Source organism: Caretta caretta, chromosome 3, assembly GCF_965140235.1.
Source record: "Caretta caretta isolate rCarCar2 chromosome 3, rCarCar1.hap1, whole genome shotgun sequence".
In the NCBI taxonomy this organism is placed as follows: Eukaryota; Metazoa; Chordata; order Testudines; family Cheloniidae; genus Caretta; species Caretta caretta.
The window spans coordinates 169,592,548-169,610,858 of NC_134208.1; the positions used below are offsets into that span (position 1 = coordinate 169,592,548).

An 18,311-nucleotide genomic window follows, 5' to 3' on the forward strand; every position below is an offset into this window, starting at 1 on the left:
ATGTTTAAGATTTCCAGCTCTTTCACTGACCAAGGGTAACAATTTTAAGTCACAAATACAAAATTAATAAAAATTCATTTTGGAACAGATTGAGACTTGGGCTAGGTGCATGCACAGAGGAGTAAGAACCCATCTTACATTGTTAAGTGGGTTACCCTGCACTTGGGTCCAGGCACACAGGATTAAGCTATGCTCTTGCTTACTCCATCCCTCCCTGCTAGGCAGGGAGGGATAGAGGAATGGTCAGAGCCTGGGCTTCCTCCCACTTCTCCCTGGCCTGTACAGATATCTATCTAAGGTTCTTATATGATCTCCATCACCATAGTACCAGAGCACCTCAGAATCTTTAATATATTTATCCTCACAACACCCCAGGAGGTAAGGTAATGAAACATTAACATCCCCATTTTACAGGTGGGAAACCAAAGCTCAGAGAGATCAAGTGACTTACCCAAGGTCACGCAGGAAGTCTGTGGTGGACTTGACCCCTGGTCTCCCCACTTGTCAGCTAGTGTCCTAACCACTGGACCATCCTTTCTCTCTGTTTAGCCAGTGAGGCCCTGATCCTGCAATCAGTTCCATACGGGCAGAGCCCAAACCCTGCGCTGAGTCCTGTTGAGTTCAGTGAGGCTCCATGGAAGCACACAGGTCCACATACACAGAACGGTTTGCAAGACCGAGACTTTAGTCCCCGATCTCACAAAAACTTAGCCATGTGATTTACTTTATGCCCTATGAGCAGTTCCACTGAATAGTCAATGGGATCAGGGCCAGAGTTTGTTTCCTCTGTTGGGTGTGTGGGTCACAGAAACAGGGGAAAGAAAGTCATCCAAAATAATAGGAAAATGTGAGTATAAAGCCACAGTAATAGACTGGGGCACTGAGGTGCAGGTACAGTACCTCAAACTACTTTTAACTACTTTTTTTAGACTGCCTAGTTTTTAAAGTTACTGGTGTCCCTTTGAGCTCTTCCTTGCCTATTAGTTGAGAATTGTCCTAAATACTAAGACTGAGTACATCCTCAATGCTCCCAGTCTCTACTGATTCAAAGCTGACACACTCAAATCTCTTACAGATCTCTGGTCTTGCTCCTGGCCCGGTTCCCCCATAGGAACAGAATACAAAGTATAATCACCTTTATTTCTTGATATTAAAAAAATATTCTTGGTCTATTCTTAACTAATACTGTGATTTCATTGTGCATTATTACTCTATTTCTGCTGACCTTTGAAAAAGCAGAAATAGATTTATTTCCATGTGCTGTTAAGTTCAAACTGGGGAATCAACTGCTTTTATACTGCTTATCTGAGAGTTAATAAGAGACTTGCATTTATACGTTCCAATTTACAACTGCAGCTTTCTGTGAAGATAAGAATTTGTATTCTGCAGCTGTGGCTGCAATGGCCTCTGTTTTTTGTTGTATTGTATCCAGTTCTTAACATGTCAGGTAAGAAATCTAACCAGGAGAAAGGAACAGAAACAATGTTAGCAGGTAAAAACACAAGCTCTTCATGTTAATAAGAGCATCTCAACTAACTTATCCCCTTAAACTTTACACCTTCTAGTCTCTGGGTCCTAATCTCATTTATTTACTCTTAGTTCCTACATGACTGGAGGAGTCAGGATTTTGCCCTTTCGGCATCTTAAATAAACATCAGCATGAGGATGCATAGAAGGGTTTTGTTAAAGGTGTATTTTATTACAGTTCTGTATATGGACTTGAGAGTCAACTCCACTTTACAGATAATGAGATCTTGACCTAAACACAAATGCACAATTTAAACAAGCCCTTACTCAGCCCAGAGCACAAACAACGTCCTCAGTTGATGCTATGCCAAAAATTGCAACTACCTAAAGGCTGCATTAAAAACAAGAAACAAGAAACAAGAAACAAGAAACAAGAAACAAGAAACAAGAAACAAGAAACAAGAAACAAGAAACAAGAAACAAGAAACAAGAAACAAGAAACAAGAAACAAGAAACAAGAAACAAGAAACAAGAAACAAGAAACAAGAAACAAGAAACAAGAAACACACAAAAATTGGGGGAAATGAAACAGGGAAACTTCTTTGGAGCAGCAACAATAGGAATAAAGGCATCTCTTCACTTTTCTGTGACCCCTACGGAAGAGATGTGTCTACAGCCAGGTCCACACTACAAAGTGTTCTCAGAATGGCTAGGTCAGTCATTGGTGTGGAACAAACTACACCCAATAGCCAACACAGCTATGCTAGCAAAATCCCCAGCATAGACACAATTATGCCAGCAGAAGAATGCTTCTGTCGGCATAGCTAATGTCATTCAGAGAGATAGCATTACTGTACAGAATAACTTCTTCTGTCAGCATAAACTGCATCTACACTAGGGGGCTCCGCTGGCATAACTGTATCAGTATAGCTTTATCGTCAAAGCCCATGTCATGCAGACAAGGCCTACATGTCTCTGTTCCTAAAAGCCAAATCCTGAACCCTCTCCCATACCCACAGCATTGAGGACTCTAAACACAGTGGAATGTTGAATAGTCAGTATAATACATACATAATCTATAGATCACACTACAATCACATATAGCTTCTTCTGCAGAAACAAACGTCTTATGCTGATGTAAACAGCACGAATCAGAGGAAGAATCCCTGCAGTGACAGATTGTGTTGGCAGTTTCCAAAGAGAGCAGAGCATGGAGAAGACAGCAAAAGCTGGCAGTGCCACAAAGCACATGCCTTTAATAAAGGACTAATTTTGTAATATACAGATGCTCCTAATTCAGAAAAGAGTATTGCAATGCACTCTACGTGGAGTGACACCTTAAAACAATGCAAAAACTGAACCTGGTGCTGAATATGGCAGCTCATTTGTTAAGCAGGGCATCTGGCTGGGAGCACATGACACCAGTGCTCTGGGGTCTGCTAGCTGCCTATTGGTCTCCAGGTGTAGTTCAAGGTGTTGGCCTTCACCTATAGAGCTCTAAATGGCCTGGAACCAGTCCACATGAGGGATTACCTCTCTCCCTGTGCCATACTGGCATAGCTATGGTCAGCAGGGACACTCAAGCTGGATCCACCTCATTATTAAAGAGAAGGAGCTGCTTGTCAAGACTGTGGATCTTGCTCCCCATTTGAAACAAAGCAGTCTGGAGTTGAAACCTTCTAGGCACAATGCAAAAACCATTTGTTTGACAGGTTCTGGGGGAAGGCTGAAAACATGTTCATGGCAGGGTAAAAGGAGGTGTAAGGGGCTCTTCTGTTCCTTTAATTTATGGGCTGGCTAAATTAATCTGATACCTGTGTACAAGTATTTCATGATGCTGGGTGCTCAGCACTGTGTTACTCTAAGTATTATGACACCTGCAGCTTTTGTCTGAGCATTTACTGTCATTTAAATCTGAAGAAATAATAAAGCACTCCTTGCAGAAGGTGAGCATGAGGCCTATGGACCACGTAAGCCCTTGGCACAGAGTGATTTCACCCAAAGGCAATATTAACTTGACTCTATCAATCTTTGAGAGCAGTGTATTAAATATGAAGTGCGGACAAGAGTATGAGGACCACTATGCAATGAGGGTGTGGCCACGAATAGGTCAGGCCCAACCTTTAGGATCTGCATTTTTTAAAGAGGGGTGAAAAGCCCTAATATTAACAGAAATGTTTTCAGATTTTTAAATACTTTGTTCCTAGCTGGTAATTCAGGCAGCCTCCTCATGTCATGGCACAATGGCTTAGCAGCAGCCCCTGTGGCTGTCACACAGACATGAAGCTCCTATTATTTTCATGTGACTTTGTTCCTACTGTTAACAAGGAAAAGGCTAATTTATGTTCAGCAATATCCCTACCTACATGCCAAACCATGTTACATGATTAAATGTGTTAAAAAAACTAAATTAGTCAGTCAATCTAAAAAAAATTGTTACAAGTAGCTTGAATTACTACATCAGCACCTGAATGCCCCAGTCTATTACTGTGGCTTTACGTTCACATATTCCTATTATCAAAGATGATTCTCTCTCCCATTACTGGGTGAAATTTCTGCACAAACAACAGAGAAAACTAACTATGGCCCCAATCCCACAAAGATTTATGCACATGCTTAACGTTCTGCTTTTCGAATTGCTCCCATTGACTTCAATGGAATTGGTCATAGGACACAAAATAAACCAAGTGTCTTAAGTTTTTGCAAGATTGGGGTCTGAGGCCTCAATCTTGCAAACAGCTCTATGTGTATACACCCACGTGCCTGCACAAAGCCTCTCTGAACCCAACAAGGCTCCATGCAGGCACTGGGGTTTGCTCATGTACAACAGACTGCAGGTTCAGGGCCCACCTGACTAAGAGAGGAAGGATGGTCCAGTGGTTAAGGTACTAGCCAACAAGTTGAGAGACCTGAGGTCAGGTCTCTGATCTATCACAGACTTCTTGTGTGACTTTGGGCAAGTCACTTAGCTTCACTTGGTCTCAGTGCTCCATCTGTAAAATGGCGATAACACTTCTCTACCACACAGGGGCGTTGTGAGGATAAATACATTTCAGCTTGTTAGGTGCTCAGATACTACGGTTATGGGGGCCATATAAGAGCCTAAGATAGACAGAACAATGTAAACAATGAGGAAAAATACACATTTTTTTCTTTTCTCTGTCTCAGCTAAAATAATATTTGGCTTTACTTGTAATAGCAGTAGAAAATTTTCAAAAAGAAGTGTGATTTTTAAATTAACAGTGTTTCTTTAAACATTTATGCTGCAAAAATTATTACCCAGCAAGCTAGACTGAAAACCAGTGTAGGGTGACCCGGATGCTCAAATATAAATTCAGTAAATTCATTAACAGAATTATACGATGAGGCTGCCTGCAATCGCGAGGGACTGGACTTAATGTCCCTTCCAGTCCCACATCCTAAGAAAAGCCATTATGCAAACAATCAAATGACAAGCAAAAGGAAAAGCGCAGCTGGGGGTGCACAGGGAGGCCAATGCTTTTTAGAATAAACATTGACACCAGAGATTAAGTGATTCTGCTGCTAATACGTACCAAAGGACAGCAATCAAGAGAAAAACTATAATACGAATTTCTAGATCATGTCACATCGCATCAGGTAAGCCATTTTTCCTCTTGAGGGATGGAAAAACTCAGGAGATCAAATTAATTTTTTTTTACACTATTGATTGAGCTTGCAATTCTAAATCAGTATCCAGGACTGGCAAATATCTCCTTTTGCAAATGTTTTATGTATTCCATGCCTGCCACTGAAAATGAAATTGGAGAGGCAGGGCATGGAGAGGAAAGTGTGCTAGTAAAGGACCAATTTTAACTTATTTATTTTGATTAAAAACATTGGGCCAGAATTCCTTCCCTCCCACTGTGAAACCTGTGGGAAGAGCTGAAGGGAAGGAATCCTCCTGTCACATTGGAGGATGCACATTTCTATGTATTTTTACGGATAGAAAAGATGCTTTACATCATTTTAGAGTTTTTTTAATATAGTGTATTTATACTTATTAGTTTCTCTCCCTCTGAGTTCTGTGTTCTTGGACTCAAAGTATTAAAGGTACCTGGCTTTACAGAGGGAGGGAGGCAAATAATAGGCTCTATAAAAATCTGAGTTACTCTTTAAAACACCTCTAAAATAATACTCAGCTGAGGAAAGGGAACACATCTTACAACACACAATAATTCACAGAATATAGCAATCCAGTGATCAGCAACTTTTGGCACGCAGCCCACCAGGGTAAGCCCCCTGACAGGCCGGACCAGTGTGTTTACCTGCCGTGTCCGCAGGTTCAGCCGATCACAGCTCCCACTGGCCGCGGTTCGCCACTTCAGGCCAATGGGAGCTGCAGGAAGCGGCACAGGCCGAGGGATGTGCTGGCCACCGCTTCCAGCAGTCCCCATTGGCCTGGAGTGGCAAACCGCGGCCAGTGGGAGCTGCAATTGGCCAAACCTGCGGACACGGCAGGTAAACAAACCGGCCCAGCTTGCCATGGGGCTTACCCTGGTGGGCCGTGTGCCAAAGGTTGCTGATCCCTGTAGTAATCTGTGGCAAGTGTTCTGCCTAGGAGCAGAACATTCTTTAATACAGTAATCATAAAAGTTGGTCACAATCCACTTGAAGAAGACTTCCACTGAATTGCTAGGGATATGAACTTACATGAAGCTTACAAACAAAAATGATCAGTAATATTCATTGACCTTACCTTTTTAAGTCCCCAAAACAGAGCATCTTTTTCCAGTTCAAATTCTCTTTCAAGTTCCTCTTCATATTCTGCCAAGAATAATACCCCCATTAATAACAGCTCACCAACAAAAATAAAAAGTGAATGGGCCTGCAGTGCTCGTTTTTAAACAGTATGAAATTCTTTGTATCTACCTGAAAAACATACACACAGCAAGTGGGAATAGAGGTTCTTTATGCAGGAAGAAATCAAGAAGGTTAAGGAGGGCAGAATCCACCCCCAATCTTTAGGTCTGAACAAAATTGTCACTACTGTAGTCCCTGGTCTTTGATCCTTGCACACCCCCAATTTCTGGCTGACGTATGCATACAATCATGGACCACTGATGCTATCTCTGTCCCAACCCTGCATTTGATCCATGCAGGGCTGGCATGCAGAGTAACCCAACTCCACCATACATTCAGCATGCTGTGAATTTCCATGTACTGACTGCAGCCACCCAATCTTCACACAGCGGAGCACACTGTTCTGCTGAGTTGGAAGTCTTCCACAGCCTTTCATCCTTAATGCATGTTTTATTCTATTTCTAAAGAAAACAAAGCATGAAAACACATTGGTTCATGGTCTGTTTCAGTGCAGACAATCACTTCCATGACCAAAATCTAAGCACCAGTGTGATACTATGCTGACCAGTGTAGAAAAAGATGAGAGTAGGCAGGGGAAGGATTTTTTGTCTTATATAAACAAACTATCACCACAATTGATTATTTAAGATTAAATACATATACATACACACACACATACACATATCCCTCCCTAAACACTATTTAAAGTATGAACTATTCAGTCATTGGTCACAAATACCATCAGAGACCTCGTTAAAAAAAAAAAAAAAAGGTGGAGGGACATATATTCTGCAAAAAGCAGATATAACACATGAAATATCTAGCAGGTTCAGTTGAACTATTCCCACAAGTGCATCCCAATCAAACTAACTGTCCTCAAAGCCCACTTCGGATTCTGGCTGGTGAGAGGCTGCCTCAGAAATTCAAGTGTTTAAATATGCTTAGTTGAGAAAAAGCTTGAAGTGAAAGGCTAAATCCCTGATGAATCACACCTCTGCTTTTCTGTGAAACTTCAATATCTGTCTAAAGTTCAAGTTTCTGCCTCTGACTTTGTGACACACAAGATAAATTGGGGCGTGAGGGGGAGATGTAGTCTTTTCTTATCTAGGAAAATTTCCCTCTTAACTCTATGTATCAGGGGGGTAGCCATGTTAGTCTGTATCTACAAAAACAACCAGGAGTCCGGTGGCATCTTAAAGACTAACAGATATTTGAACATAAGCTTTTGTGGGTAAAAACCTCACTTCTTCAGGTGCAACTCTAAGGCCCTCCTAATCCAGTACTACTGGGTACAGAACACCTATGAAGATACTTTCACAGGTTGTACTGGAATGGGAGCAAGCTTCTGCAGAAGCAACATTGGAAATGTGCTGTTCCAGAGGTATACACAAAACCTGTCTTCCTATAACGATAATGCTTAGTATTTAGACATCACTTTATACGTTCAAAGCACTGCATAGTCATTAAGGTCTTAATTAATCAGTTCTTGCAACAACCCCCTTATTTACAAATAGGAAGACAGACAGAAAAGTGACAGAACCTCAAAGCTACAGACCAAGTAAGTGAAAGAAGCAGGATTAGAAGCCACTCTAGTGAAACACATCAGCTTCCATTTGTTAAATCAATTTAATTAACTGACGAGACCTACAGTGTTGACAGCATTCTCTTCAAACAGCTTCCCTATGATCTTCAGTGGTTTCTATTTCACCTTTTAATTACATCATATTCAGACTCCTAGAGAAACCATGACGGAATAGATTATCTTTTTCCAAAACTGCAATTATGGTCAAAAGTTACACTGCCCACTACTTGGCCATTAACTGTGCACACAGCTGGCCTGTGTAACTGTGTGATCTTCTCATTGCTATCCTCCTTCTGCCCCCTATTGTTTGTTGCATCTACTTGTTGCATCTTGTCTTAATTTATACCCTGATCCTGCCAACTGCTCCAAGCAGGTGAACTCTTGTGCCTTTACAGAGCCTCTAGCCAATAAAGCTTTGTGTGCAGGCAGGGGTCCACTCACACAGAACAGCTTGCAGGGCAAGGGCATTAGACCGTGAGTTGTTCAGAGCAGGGATCTCATCTTCCTGTGTGTTTCACAATCGGGTGCTGATGCTGATTGGGGCTCTGGGTGCTACCATAATAGAAATAATAAATTAGAATAATAATTAAACAGAAAGTAAAGATTAACTGGTACCATAGCAATTCACAAAGCAAGTCCTGGTCTACCTGAAGTTAATAAAGAGGCAACAAAAACACTCAACATAATGTTAGCAAACGAGAGAAAACAGCATGGTTTTATTTTAACCTCCAAGACCAGAAAAGCTGTCCATGGGGCACATTCTGAACGCAATAGCAAAGGATTTAATTAAGTCTTGGCTAGTTTTCACTATCTTTCCATACAAAAGATTTTGGTGCTAGGAATTATCATCAAAAATGAAATTCTAATGCTATGATATAGGTTGGGTTTATTTTACTAATTATAAAATGTAAAGCATATACTGGTCTTCATTTCCAGTTTTTTTAAGCCTGTTTGATATCTCCCTCTAGTGGGAAAAATAAGACACGAGACTTTTATATGACACTGCAATAAAAATAACAATGATCTTGTAAGCCTTTTCAGAGAATATCATGAAGAATCAGTTTTTTTAAAGTGCTTCAGTTTACCATCTTGACCTACCAACTTACCATCAGCTAGATCCTGCACACTCTTACACACAAGCTTCACCTTACTCATGTGAGTAGTCCCACTGATATCAGTGGAACTACTCTGATGAACAACATTAAGCTCAGGAGTAAATTCACAAGATTGAGGCCTTACTTAGCATAAAATGCATGACTAATTAAAATGCAGTATCATTCAAGATTTATTTCTCTATAGCTATTTCCTCTAACCAGGAGTTACTTTTTAACCATTTAACTGTAAATTTGTTTACATTAAAATACCCAAAATATAGGAGCCAAATCATATTTATTATTTCTAAATGTTAAAACTGTACCCATCACTTGTCTCTGAGTGCACATACAGCTCTAGATAATAGAAAGGCAACATAAAGATAGCTAAAAAATAAATTTCCCTCATAATATATGAGAATATAAGTACATCTTTCTCAAGTGCTCATATAAAAGCTTTCATGGGCAGACACTGAAAGTTAACAGAAGACATTAATTACTGGGTTCACTGTCGTCTGCTGAAAAAACCCACTCACCCTTCCCAAGGTATTTAAACCTTAAGGATTCTTTAGTTTCACTAACATAAAGAAGCAGAAGCAGGAGTAAGGAAACTGACCATCCACTCTCCTATCTACCAGGGAGGTTGGGGCTCCAGGAGTTTTTATATTAAAATCCTTCTTGTTCTAGTTTCATGAAGTGGTTTTCAAAACTGATTAGAGAAGAAAAATGACTAAAAATGAGACCACTGCTCATTACGGTCAGTTGGTGATTTCCCCTGCACACAACGGAATTTAAAGCATTATTCCGCTCTCACATAAAATAGTTTCAATTTTAAATTGAAAAAAACAAGTATACCAATGAACAAAAAGAAATCACACACCTCATGCATCAAGGGGTTGATGAAGCAAATGGATAACAGGGTTTCCTAAATACAAAAATCCCTGTGAAAAAACAGTAATAGCAGCAATATTGCAACCTGTCAAATCTATTTCGTTAGTTCCAGCAATTCATAGAGAAACCTCAGCTCACTCTTCCTGCAACTGGATACATTGTGGAAGACCTGAAAAATGTTTCCTTGTTCAGAAGCAAGTAGGTGAGTACAGCTGTGAATGAGTATTATTCCAAGGGTAGAGCATGTCAGATGACACATTCCTGAACGTCAAACCCAGCAAGACCAATAACAAACTTATGTGCAATGGAACATTTTTATGCCAGTTCAAACTGCGAGTCTCACAAAGTCCACTGAATTTTTGCAGCAGCTCAGTTAACGATAATAGTAAAGGGAGCAGGTGGTTTAACATCGGCCACTATGTCCTTTAAATGCCTTCCTTATCCCTTTCACAGGTCAGAGGTCATCTGAGGAGCTTTTGCCTTCAACCAGTCTCTCCTGGAGCTGAGGACTGGAGGTCTCTCTGGTTTGCCACCAATTGTACTATGCTCTCACCTTTTAAGTGCCTCTCTCATCTTTCAGCGTTATGGCAGGGTGGAGCTGACTGAGCTACCACTAGCTTGTTAGCCTTGATTTGCTCAGAATGTGATTTGTATACCCCCATCACAATGGGAAATAGGGACAGTTGAGTTTGCAGGAACAACAGTGAATGAAGAATTAATTATAGACAAAAGGCCTCAATCTGCAAAGATAACGATCCTGCAAAGACTTAAGTACATGGTCAATTTTACACACTATGAGTAGTCCCACTGACTTCAGTTGAACTATTCCAATGGAACGACTCACAATGTGCAAAGTTAAGCACATTCTTAAATGTTTTCCTGGACTGGGGTACAGACAGGAATGTATGAAAGACATTGGCATTGATTTTACAATACACTGTGCAAAATTTCAGGCTAATAGTAAAGATATAAGGAAGGAGATGACAATGAAACTACAGAAGAAATAGAAGCATTCCTGAAATATTCTATTCTGGCATTTTGAGAGGGAGAAAGTCCTGCAGCTGCAGTATTTATTGTATTGTAGGAAAAAAAGGATCATTAAAAAGTCCTACGCAAAAGTTGTTTCAGGCTATTATATACAGCAACATTTGTGGCATGTGTCCAGCGTTACATGATTGATGTCTCTCAACTCCAGCACAGAAGCTGTTATAGCAATTCCTTTTGGTCTACCTAACTCACAGATCTATATGGGCTAGCTGTCAATTACGTACTCCTTCCCAGGCATGGAACAGTTTGCCCCTCAGGTATGAAGCACTGACAGGAGAACACCGTTAATCTGAGGGATTACTCTAAAAGCAGGACATTTTATGAGAGAAAAATATAATCCCCTTTCCTCTCTAATTCTGCAATTTTTGAATTAGATTGGGCAACTCTCACTAGGGAGCATTTACTCACATGACCTCAACAGGCTTCCGATCAGGTCCAATGAGCACAAGTGTTTACAAAACTGAGGACTGAGTGACTTGCCCAAAGCCACAGGAATAAAGTGTCAGAGAGTAGAACTCAAAAGCTCCTGGATTTTAGTCCTGCGCCCAGACCATTCCTGACTCTCCAATTTTAATATGGGTCCTGATCTTGCAAACACTTGTGCATGTGCTAAGCTTTAAGCACATTTACAGACCCATTGATTTTAACGAGACTACTCACAGGCTTAAAGTTAAACACTTGTGTAAGTATGCAGAAGATCAGGGCCTTATGTCTCAGATGAAATACACTACAAAATTATAAAGAAAAAACATATATTTATTCCCATACATAGACTATTTATAATTTAATCTATTAAAGACAATATATATATTAATGGCAAGTGTCAAGATACCCCTTTCCAACTGTCCTCCAAATACCATAAACACCAGCTCTGAATAAGCTTTGACAAAAGACTCCTTGCACAGCTTGCCCCTCCTGCTATTTATTTGTATACTGTTGGTTCTCAGCTAGAGAGAGGATATAGGTACCTTCAGTTCAAAAGTCTCAGACGGAAACGCTGCTGGAGCCTGCCTGGAAAATAAACTAATGCATTAAATAAAGCTAGCCAATAACTGATTTGCATGAACCTCAAAGGCAAGAAGCAATACAAAAAAATGAAACGGCAACCTTACAGACTTACCTCTGGAGACTTTGTATACCTCACAGAAGGAATAAAAATGGAAGCCCAATGAAAGAAGCAGGTAAAGAAACATTTCCCATAGTGGCAGCATTACTACTTGCAACGTAAGTTTCTCTGGTCTCCAGATGATGTCCTTGTTGTTAACTTCTAGAAAACAGTAAGCAAAATTATACAAGTAGCTCAGTATGGTGTGTATTTAATAGCAACAACCAGGGACATAATGCAACAAAGACATATATATTTTTGGTGACCAAGTGACATATTCTGCAGTTTTCTGAATCCTTGCGTCGTTTTATATTCAGTGTGAGAAAATGGCAGAGCACACCCACCAACCCAAAATGTCAGTTTGGAAATCCTTTCTTCCGATCAAGTCCTCACTCACATGCTACATGTTGGGAGTGGATGAGCCTTTCCAGAGCAACTATTCTTGGGCTTCAAGCTGAAACTTACAAAGCCTCTCAGTGTTCTGGCCACTTGCTTTCAAAGTAACAACATAACTAACAAAGTTTATTTTTAATGACAGGTTTCAGAGGAACAGCCATGTTAGTCTGTATTCGCAAAAAGAAAAGGAGTACTTGTGGCACCTTAGAGACTAACCAATTTATTTGAGCATGAGCTTGCATCTGATGAAGTGAGCTGTAGCTCACGAAAGCTCATGCTCAAATAAATTGGTTAGTCTCTAAGGTGCCACAAGTACTCCTTTTCTTTTTATTTTTAATGCTGACTTTTTTTTTTTTTTGCTTTTCAAAAGGATTAATGTGGGAAGTAACTATCAGTCATTGCCTTTCTATACAAAACAGGCCAAGGTATGGTATTTTAACGTACAACATAAAAAATAAAATATTTAAATCTTACTTTCAATTCAATCAAATACAGGAATCCATCAACTAAATTCCATACCAAAAGTATGCCATATAAAACAAGAACAGATTTGAGTGATAAGGGTAATCATGATACTTTTAGGACCCTGAAGTTTAAAAAAATCCATACATACATAGGAAGACCTATGCCATGATCGGGGCTTCACCCACACATATGATCTTGCAGGATCAGGGGGTTCCGAATTCTTTAAGAGAGAGCATATGTTCACTATTAAATACTCCCAGCACAAAGCTTTAAAATGTATTGTATAGTAACAGCACTTCAAAACAGCTCTATGTAAAATCAGATCATAGCACAGTGCCCTGCTGTATAATGGGTATATTGTTTCTACTACATTCTGAGGTGGAATTTAATAAGGGGCATTTTCTCTTTTCAAGGGCCAAATAGAATAAAAGCATATCTAACATCTGTGTTGCAACAGCCTTCAGACAGAATAATAAGGTTTTTGCACTGTGGATGCTGAACCTACCTTTTATTGTATCCCACCTATATTTATCGATTACATAGTTAGCGGTACCTTTTTCAAACTTTTTGATGTTTCAAAATTCAGAATAGTTTTCATGCTGCTAAGGCACACTCAGCTGAAAACACTGGACTATCATAAATCCAGTCTGATATACTGTGATCTGAAGTACCTATAAAATAATTATCAATCCCTCTTGGGATTTTTTTGGGTACAGTTCTCTTACTGTTTTCTGAGCTAAGACTGCTACATTTGACATTTTTTGCTTTTAAATATTTCTTAAAGTCATAAAGTCTCATTCTATTCTCTAAAGAAGCGCTCAAACTTTTTCATCTTCCTCCCAACTGCTTGATTCTCAGAGTGTTTCATTCTGTAGACACCAAGAAGAACACTACAGGCCTGCGATTCTTAGACATTGGAGGGCTGAAGGCTTAATCCAAAGCTCACTGAAGTCAATGGCAATATTCTAATTGATGTTAAACCTAGTCCTGAAAGAGAACCTCATTCAGATTACTACAACTGATCATTTGAAGAATCACTTTAACTCAATATTTAGATCAATTGCTTTTTGAAGTTCTTCCAGAGCAAATCCCAACAGATCAGACTACTCAAATCAATGCCCAGTTTGTTGTTCACACCCCCTTTGTAATGATGCTTTTTAGTAAACCCTTGCTGAAACAGTATGTGTAGTCTTCTCAGTATCGAGTGAGAGTCCTAGGCTTCAGTAAGCTTATGCAAGAAAATCCAGTATGGACTGAAGGTCATTCTCAGCGTGCATGAAGATAACACAATCATCAGCACACGGAAGACCAGTAATGGACGCCCTGAAGACTTTAGATTTTGAGCGGAGACATCAAAGATTAAAGAGCTGCCCATCCATTCTGTATTGAATGTCAACTCCACTGGGGAGGTGATCTTTAACAAGGACCAAAATGACTGATAACTAGATGGAAAACTGGGCTGGGGCCATAACATATCCTTGCTTAACCCCAGTTTTGATGATGAAAGGTTCCGTCTCAAGGCCATTACAGAAAACCATGGCAGTCATCTGATCATGGAGAAGCTTTAGGACCTTAATAAATTTTGGAGGGCAACCAAATCTGGTTAGTACCTTCCACAGGGCTTTGCAATTGACATAGTCAGTGGCTTTTGTCAAATCAATGAAAAGCCATGTACAGGTCCTGATTTTGCTCCCGAGACTTTTCCTGGATTCAGCAGGCAGTGTTGTATCGATTGTCCCATGGGATGGTCTAAAACCACACTGAGATTCCAGCAATATTTTCTCAGCAAGGGGAAGTAATTGGTTTAAGAGGATACGGACAAGAATTTCCCCCACTGTAGATAGCAAGGCAATGCCTCATTAGTTTCCACACTCTAATTTATCTCCTTTCTTAACGATTGTAACAGCGTTAGCCTCTCTCAAGTCTTCTGGAATCTTCTCATTATACCAGATATGAAGAAAAAGTTTGTGGAGCTTCCCTACCAGTTCTTCACCTCCAAACTTGTAGACTTCAGCTGGTATGCCATCTGGCTCTGCTGCCTTGTTGTGCTTAGTTTGCATAATGGTGCGTGTTCAAATGGAAGGAGCATTTTGAGTTACTCCTAAACTGTGAGTCAACTGTCTCTGATGCCACTATCGAATCTATACCTCAACAACATGAAACAGAATCTCTTGCTGACCCCCTGATCCTCAAAGAACACTAGCCGTTCAAATCAGGCACATGATAAGCCTTTGCAGGACTGGGGCCTTAATTTGTTACAACTTTAAAAGCTATTCTCTTTTGGTTTAAAACAAAACTCTGGATACAAAGAAGGGCTAACACAAGCAAAAAGTAAGTTGCGAAGACTCCACAAACTTTTGGTAAATAATCTGAAGACCAAGCATGATTCACTGCAGAACGCCTCAAATAATTTTGAATAATGAATAAATCTGAGAAATTTTCAGTCTGTTCAAAAACAATTTGAGAGGGAGGCAAAATTCATTACAATTTTACTTTGTGAATTATTTGTTCAACTTGATTTATAGCACCTTGAATGATCAATCAATGAATTAATTGCTTTGAATTCAGTGTTTAGCAGCAACAGACTCCCAGCAATACTTTTTGAAAGCAGAGTCCATACAGGACCTGCTCCAAAGCCCACTGAAATCAACGGAATGACCCCGTTCACTTCCATGAGCTCTAGATCAGCACCTTGGTTCATCGGCTATGTTCCAAAGGCAAAAATAGAGAAATAAAAATTCCATTACCCTGGTGAGGAGCAAAGTGGAAAATCCCAAATCAACACAGATCTTACAGTCAAAGGATCTGCATGAATCAGGGATAAAAGTCATACCAGGCACAATGAGTTTAGCAGTAGTCAGAGAGGAAGATGAACTCCACCAGAGGAAGGAACAACAGTTTAATGTTTCAAGCTTTTCCCCAAAATGTATCTGCAGAGATTCCCCTTCTGTCGGGCACTGCAGCACCTAGGTGCACTCAACTAGATAAAGCCAACCCTATTCATTGGCGCTATTGCTTTGTACCTGTGCACAACTAGCAAATCTCGCTCTTTCGAGATTCATGCAGCTCCCTCTTGTGATTAACATGAAAGCAGTTTCCTAAAGGCCTTCCTCCTGCTCCTTATGGGATCCCGCCCTTCGGCTCTGTGTATTTCAGTGGGGCAATGTAGGAAATCCCCCTCCTCCTTATTTTCTCTCTCCCTCTCCAGAGGGACAGTTTGAGAGCAGGGGCCGCAGCTCTTGCCCAGGCAACACTAGGGGAACCATTCACGGGGGGGCAAAGGTGCAGGCTGCGACCAGACCTTTGTTCCTCTTCTGGATCCAGCCCCCCACTGCCCTTTCCAGGCACTGACGCGTCCCCCGGGCTCGCCCCGCAATGCGCTCCCCGGCTGGGACACGCCTTATCCGCTGCCCACCCGCCTCGAGGGGCCGCGGAGCTGCAGCCACCCCTGCCCGAGCGGCTCCGCGCCTGGCAAGCCCGCCCCCCGCCACCTCCTTCCCCCCGGCCCGGCGGCGGCGGGGCGGAACAAAGGCGGCACCGACCTTAGAAAGCCCGCGCTCCCCGGCTCCCTGCACGGAGCCAGCCACGCCCCCGCGCTTCCGGCCGGGGCCAGCGCCGCCCTCCCCGGCCCGATCCCGCCCCCGGGGCAGGCGCTCCGCCTCCGGCTCCCGGCGGGCCCGGCCGCGCTGTGAGGCGGTGTGACTGGAGCGGGTCGCCCAGGGCCTGAATGCCCAGTGCGTGTAATTGATGCCCAGAGAAGGCGGGGGGCGGGAGGAGTCCGCTCCTCCGCCCCTCGCCAAGCCAAGCCAGTCCTTCCTCCGGGCAGCGCTAGCAAAAGGACCAGGAGCGCCTCCCTCTCCAGGGCGGCCCAGGCCACCATGTCCCCTGTGTTCAGCCCGGGCGGGCACCGTGGCCCCTCCCCCACGCGCTGAAAGCCCCAGCCAGGCCCCAAACAACCCCCTTGGCTTTTTAAAAAAATAATAGAGGTTGGGTTCTTTTTCTTGACCCTCTGGGTTTTGGAGCCTTCAGGGGGCACGTTTCCAAGCTTTTCCTTGCAGCCATGAGGTCTAGAAAGCTTTTCCATAAATGAGAGCCAACAGGCAAGTGGCTGCTGAGTCACATGAGTCCTGGAGCTGGAGATTTAAGAAAACAACAAATATCACAAGACTTGCAATAAAAGGAGCTGATAATAGTGGGGCTTGACTAGCATTGCTTTCTTTGTCTCTGGCTCTAGATAGAGGGTAAAATCCTAGCTCCATTGAAGCCAATGGGAGTTTTGCCTTCAAACGGCCAGGGTGTCACCCTAAGGCCCCACACAAACTGGGAGAAACATGCTCTCTTTTCAGCAGGGAAAATGCAGAGAGTGCATCCTCCCTGCACCACTCTCTTTCTGGCTTTCTGTTCATTTCCAACTCCTCATCTTTAAAGCCCTCAGTGGTCCTGTACCTGGGCTATACCCAGGCCAGGCAGCTATGCTCAGAGCAAGCTGAAGTTGAAGGCAGGGCATTCTCAACAGAGAGTTCTTTACTGCTAATTCCTAATGGACTAGATCAGGGTAAGCCTACCTACCCTGCCCATTTTCAGAGTTCAGTGTGAAAACCAGCTTTTTTGCAGAAGCCTTCCCACATTATTAGAAGCTATAGGGAAGGGGGAACACACGGATAGACACACATACACACACACACAAGCGAGCAATATTTCAAGTTTATGCAGATGAGCTCAGGCTAGCAAGAGTGTGTGTGGGGAGGTCACTATGGACTTACCATCTTGCATAGATGTAAGTCCCCTTGTGATTTTAATCAACCATCTTAACTATAGAAATGAACATGTGTCTGACACAATTCTTGGTAAAAAGAGCACACCCCAAAATGGCTCACAATGGAGTCAATGACAGCAGTGTCCATGTAACAGCACCAGAGTTGCATCAGAGTTGGATTTACAGAATATTTCCATGGGGTAGTAAAGGGATTAATGGCCACGAAGGGTCAGCAGAGCCTACAGGTTTCAGACAATACCAAGCTGGAAGGGGTCCCAAGTTCTCTGGAGGATAGGATTAAAATTCAGAATGATCTGGACAAACTGGATAAATGGGCTGAATAGGATGAAATTCAATCAGGAAAAATGCAAAGTACTCCACTTAAGAAGGAACAATCAGTTGCAAACATACAAAATGGGAAATGAGTGCCTAGGAAGGAGTACTGCAGAAAGGAATCTGGTAACCATAGTGGACACAAGCCAACTATGAGTCAACAGTGTAACACTGTTGCAAAAAAAAGCAAACATCATTCTGGGATGTGTTAGCAGGAGTGTGCTAACCAAGCCACAAGAAGTAATTTTTCTGCTCTACTCCATGCTGATTAGGCCTCAACTGGAGTAGTTCAGTTGTCCAGTTCTGGGTGCCACATTTCAGGAAAGATGTGGACAAATTGGAGAAAGTCCAGAGAAG

General features: G+C 41.9%; 1 protein-coding gene across 11 annotated transcripts in view; it reads right to left on the reverse strand.

Annotated features, from left to right (window-relative positions):
- HHAT (hedgehog acyltransferase) overlaps nucleotides 1-16,490 on the reverse strand; it is a 321,770-nt gene extending 305,280 nt beyond the window's left edge. For 9 of the 11 annotated variants that reach the window (XM_075127105.1, XM_075127106.1, XM_075127103.1 and 6 more), the window contains exons 1-3: nucleotides 16,408-16,490; nucleotides 12,020-12,166; nucleotides 6,185-6,252 (exon numbers count right to left, since the gene is read on the reverse strand). In XM_075127105.1, the coding sequence (XP_074983206.1) occupies nucleotides 6,185-6,252; nucleotides 12,020-12,110 (159 nt within the window). In that variant the 5' untranslated portion in view covers nucleotides 12,111-12,166; nucleotides 16,408-16,490. Of the gene's footprint in view, nucleotides 1-6,184; nucleotides 6,253-9,841; nucleotides 10,043-12,019; nucleotides 12,167-15,888; nucleotides 16,197-16,407 lie in introns of those variants that run through there. The other 2 variants (XM_048843081.2, XM_048843088.2) reach the window with 2 other exon arrangements.
- Between the last annotated feature and the right edge of the window lie 1,821 nt (nucleotides 16,491-18,311).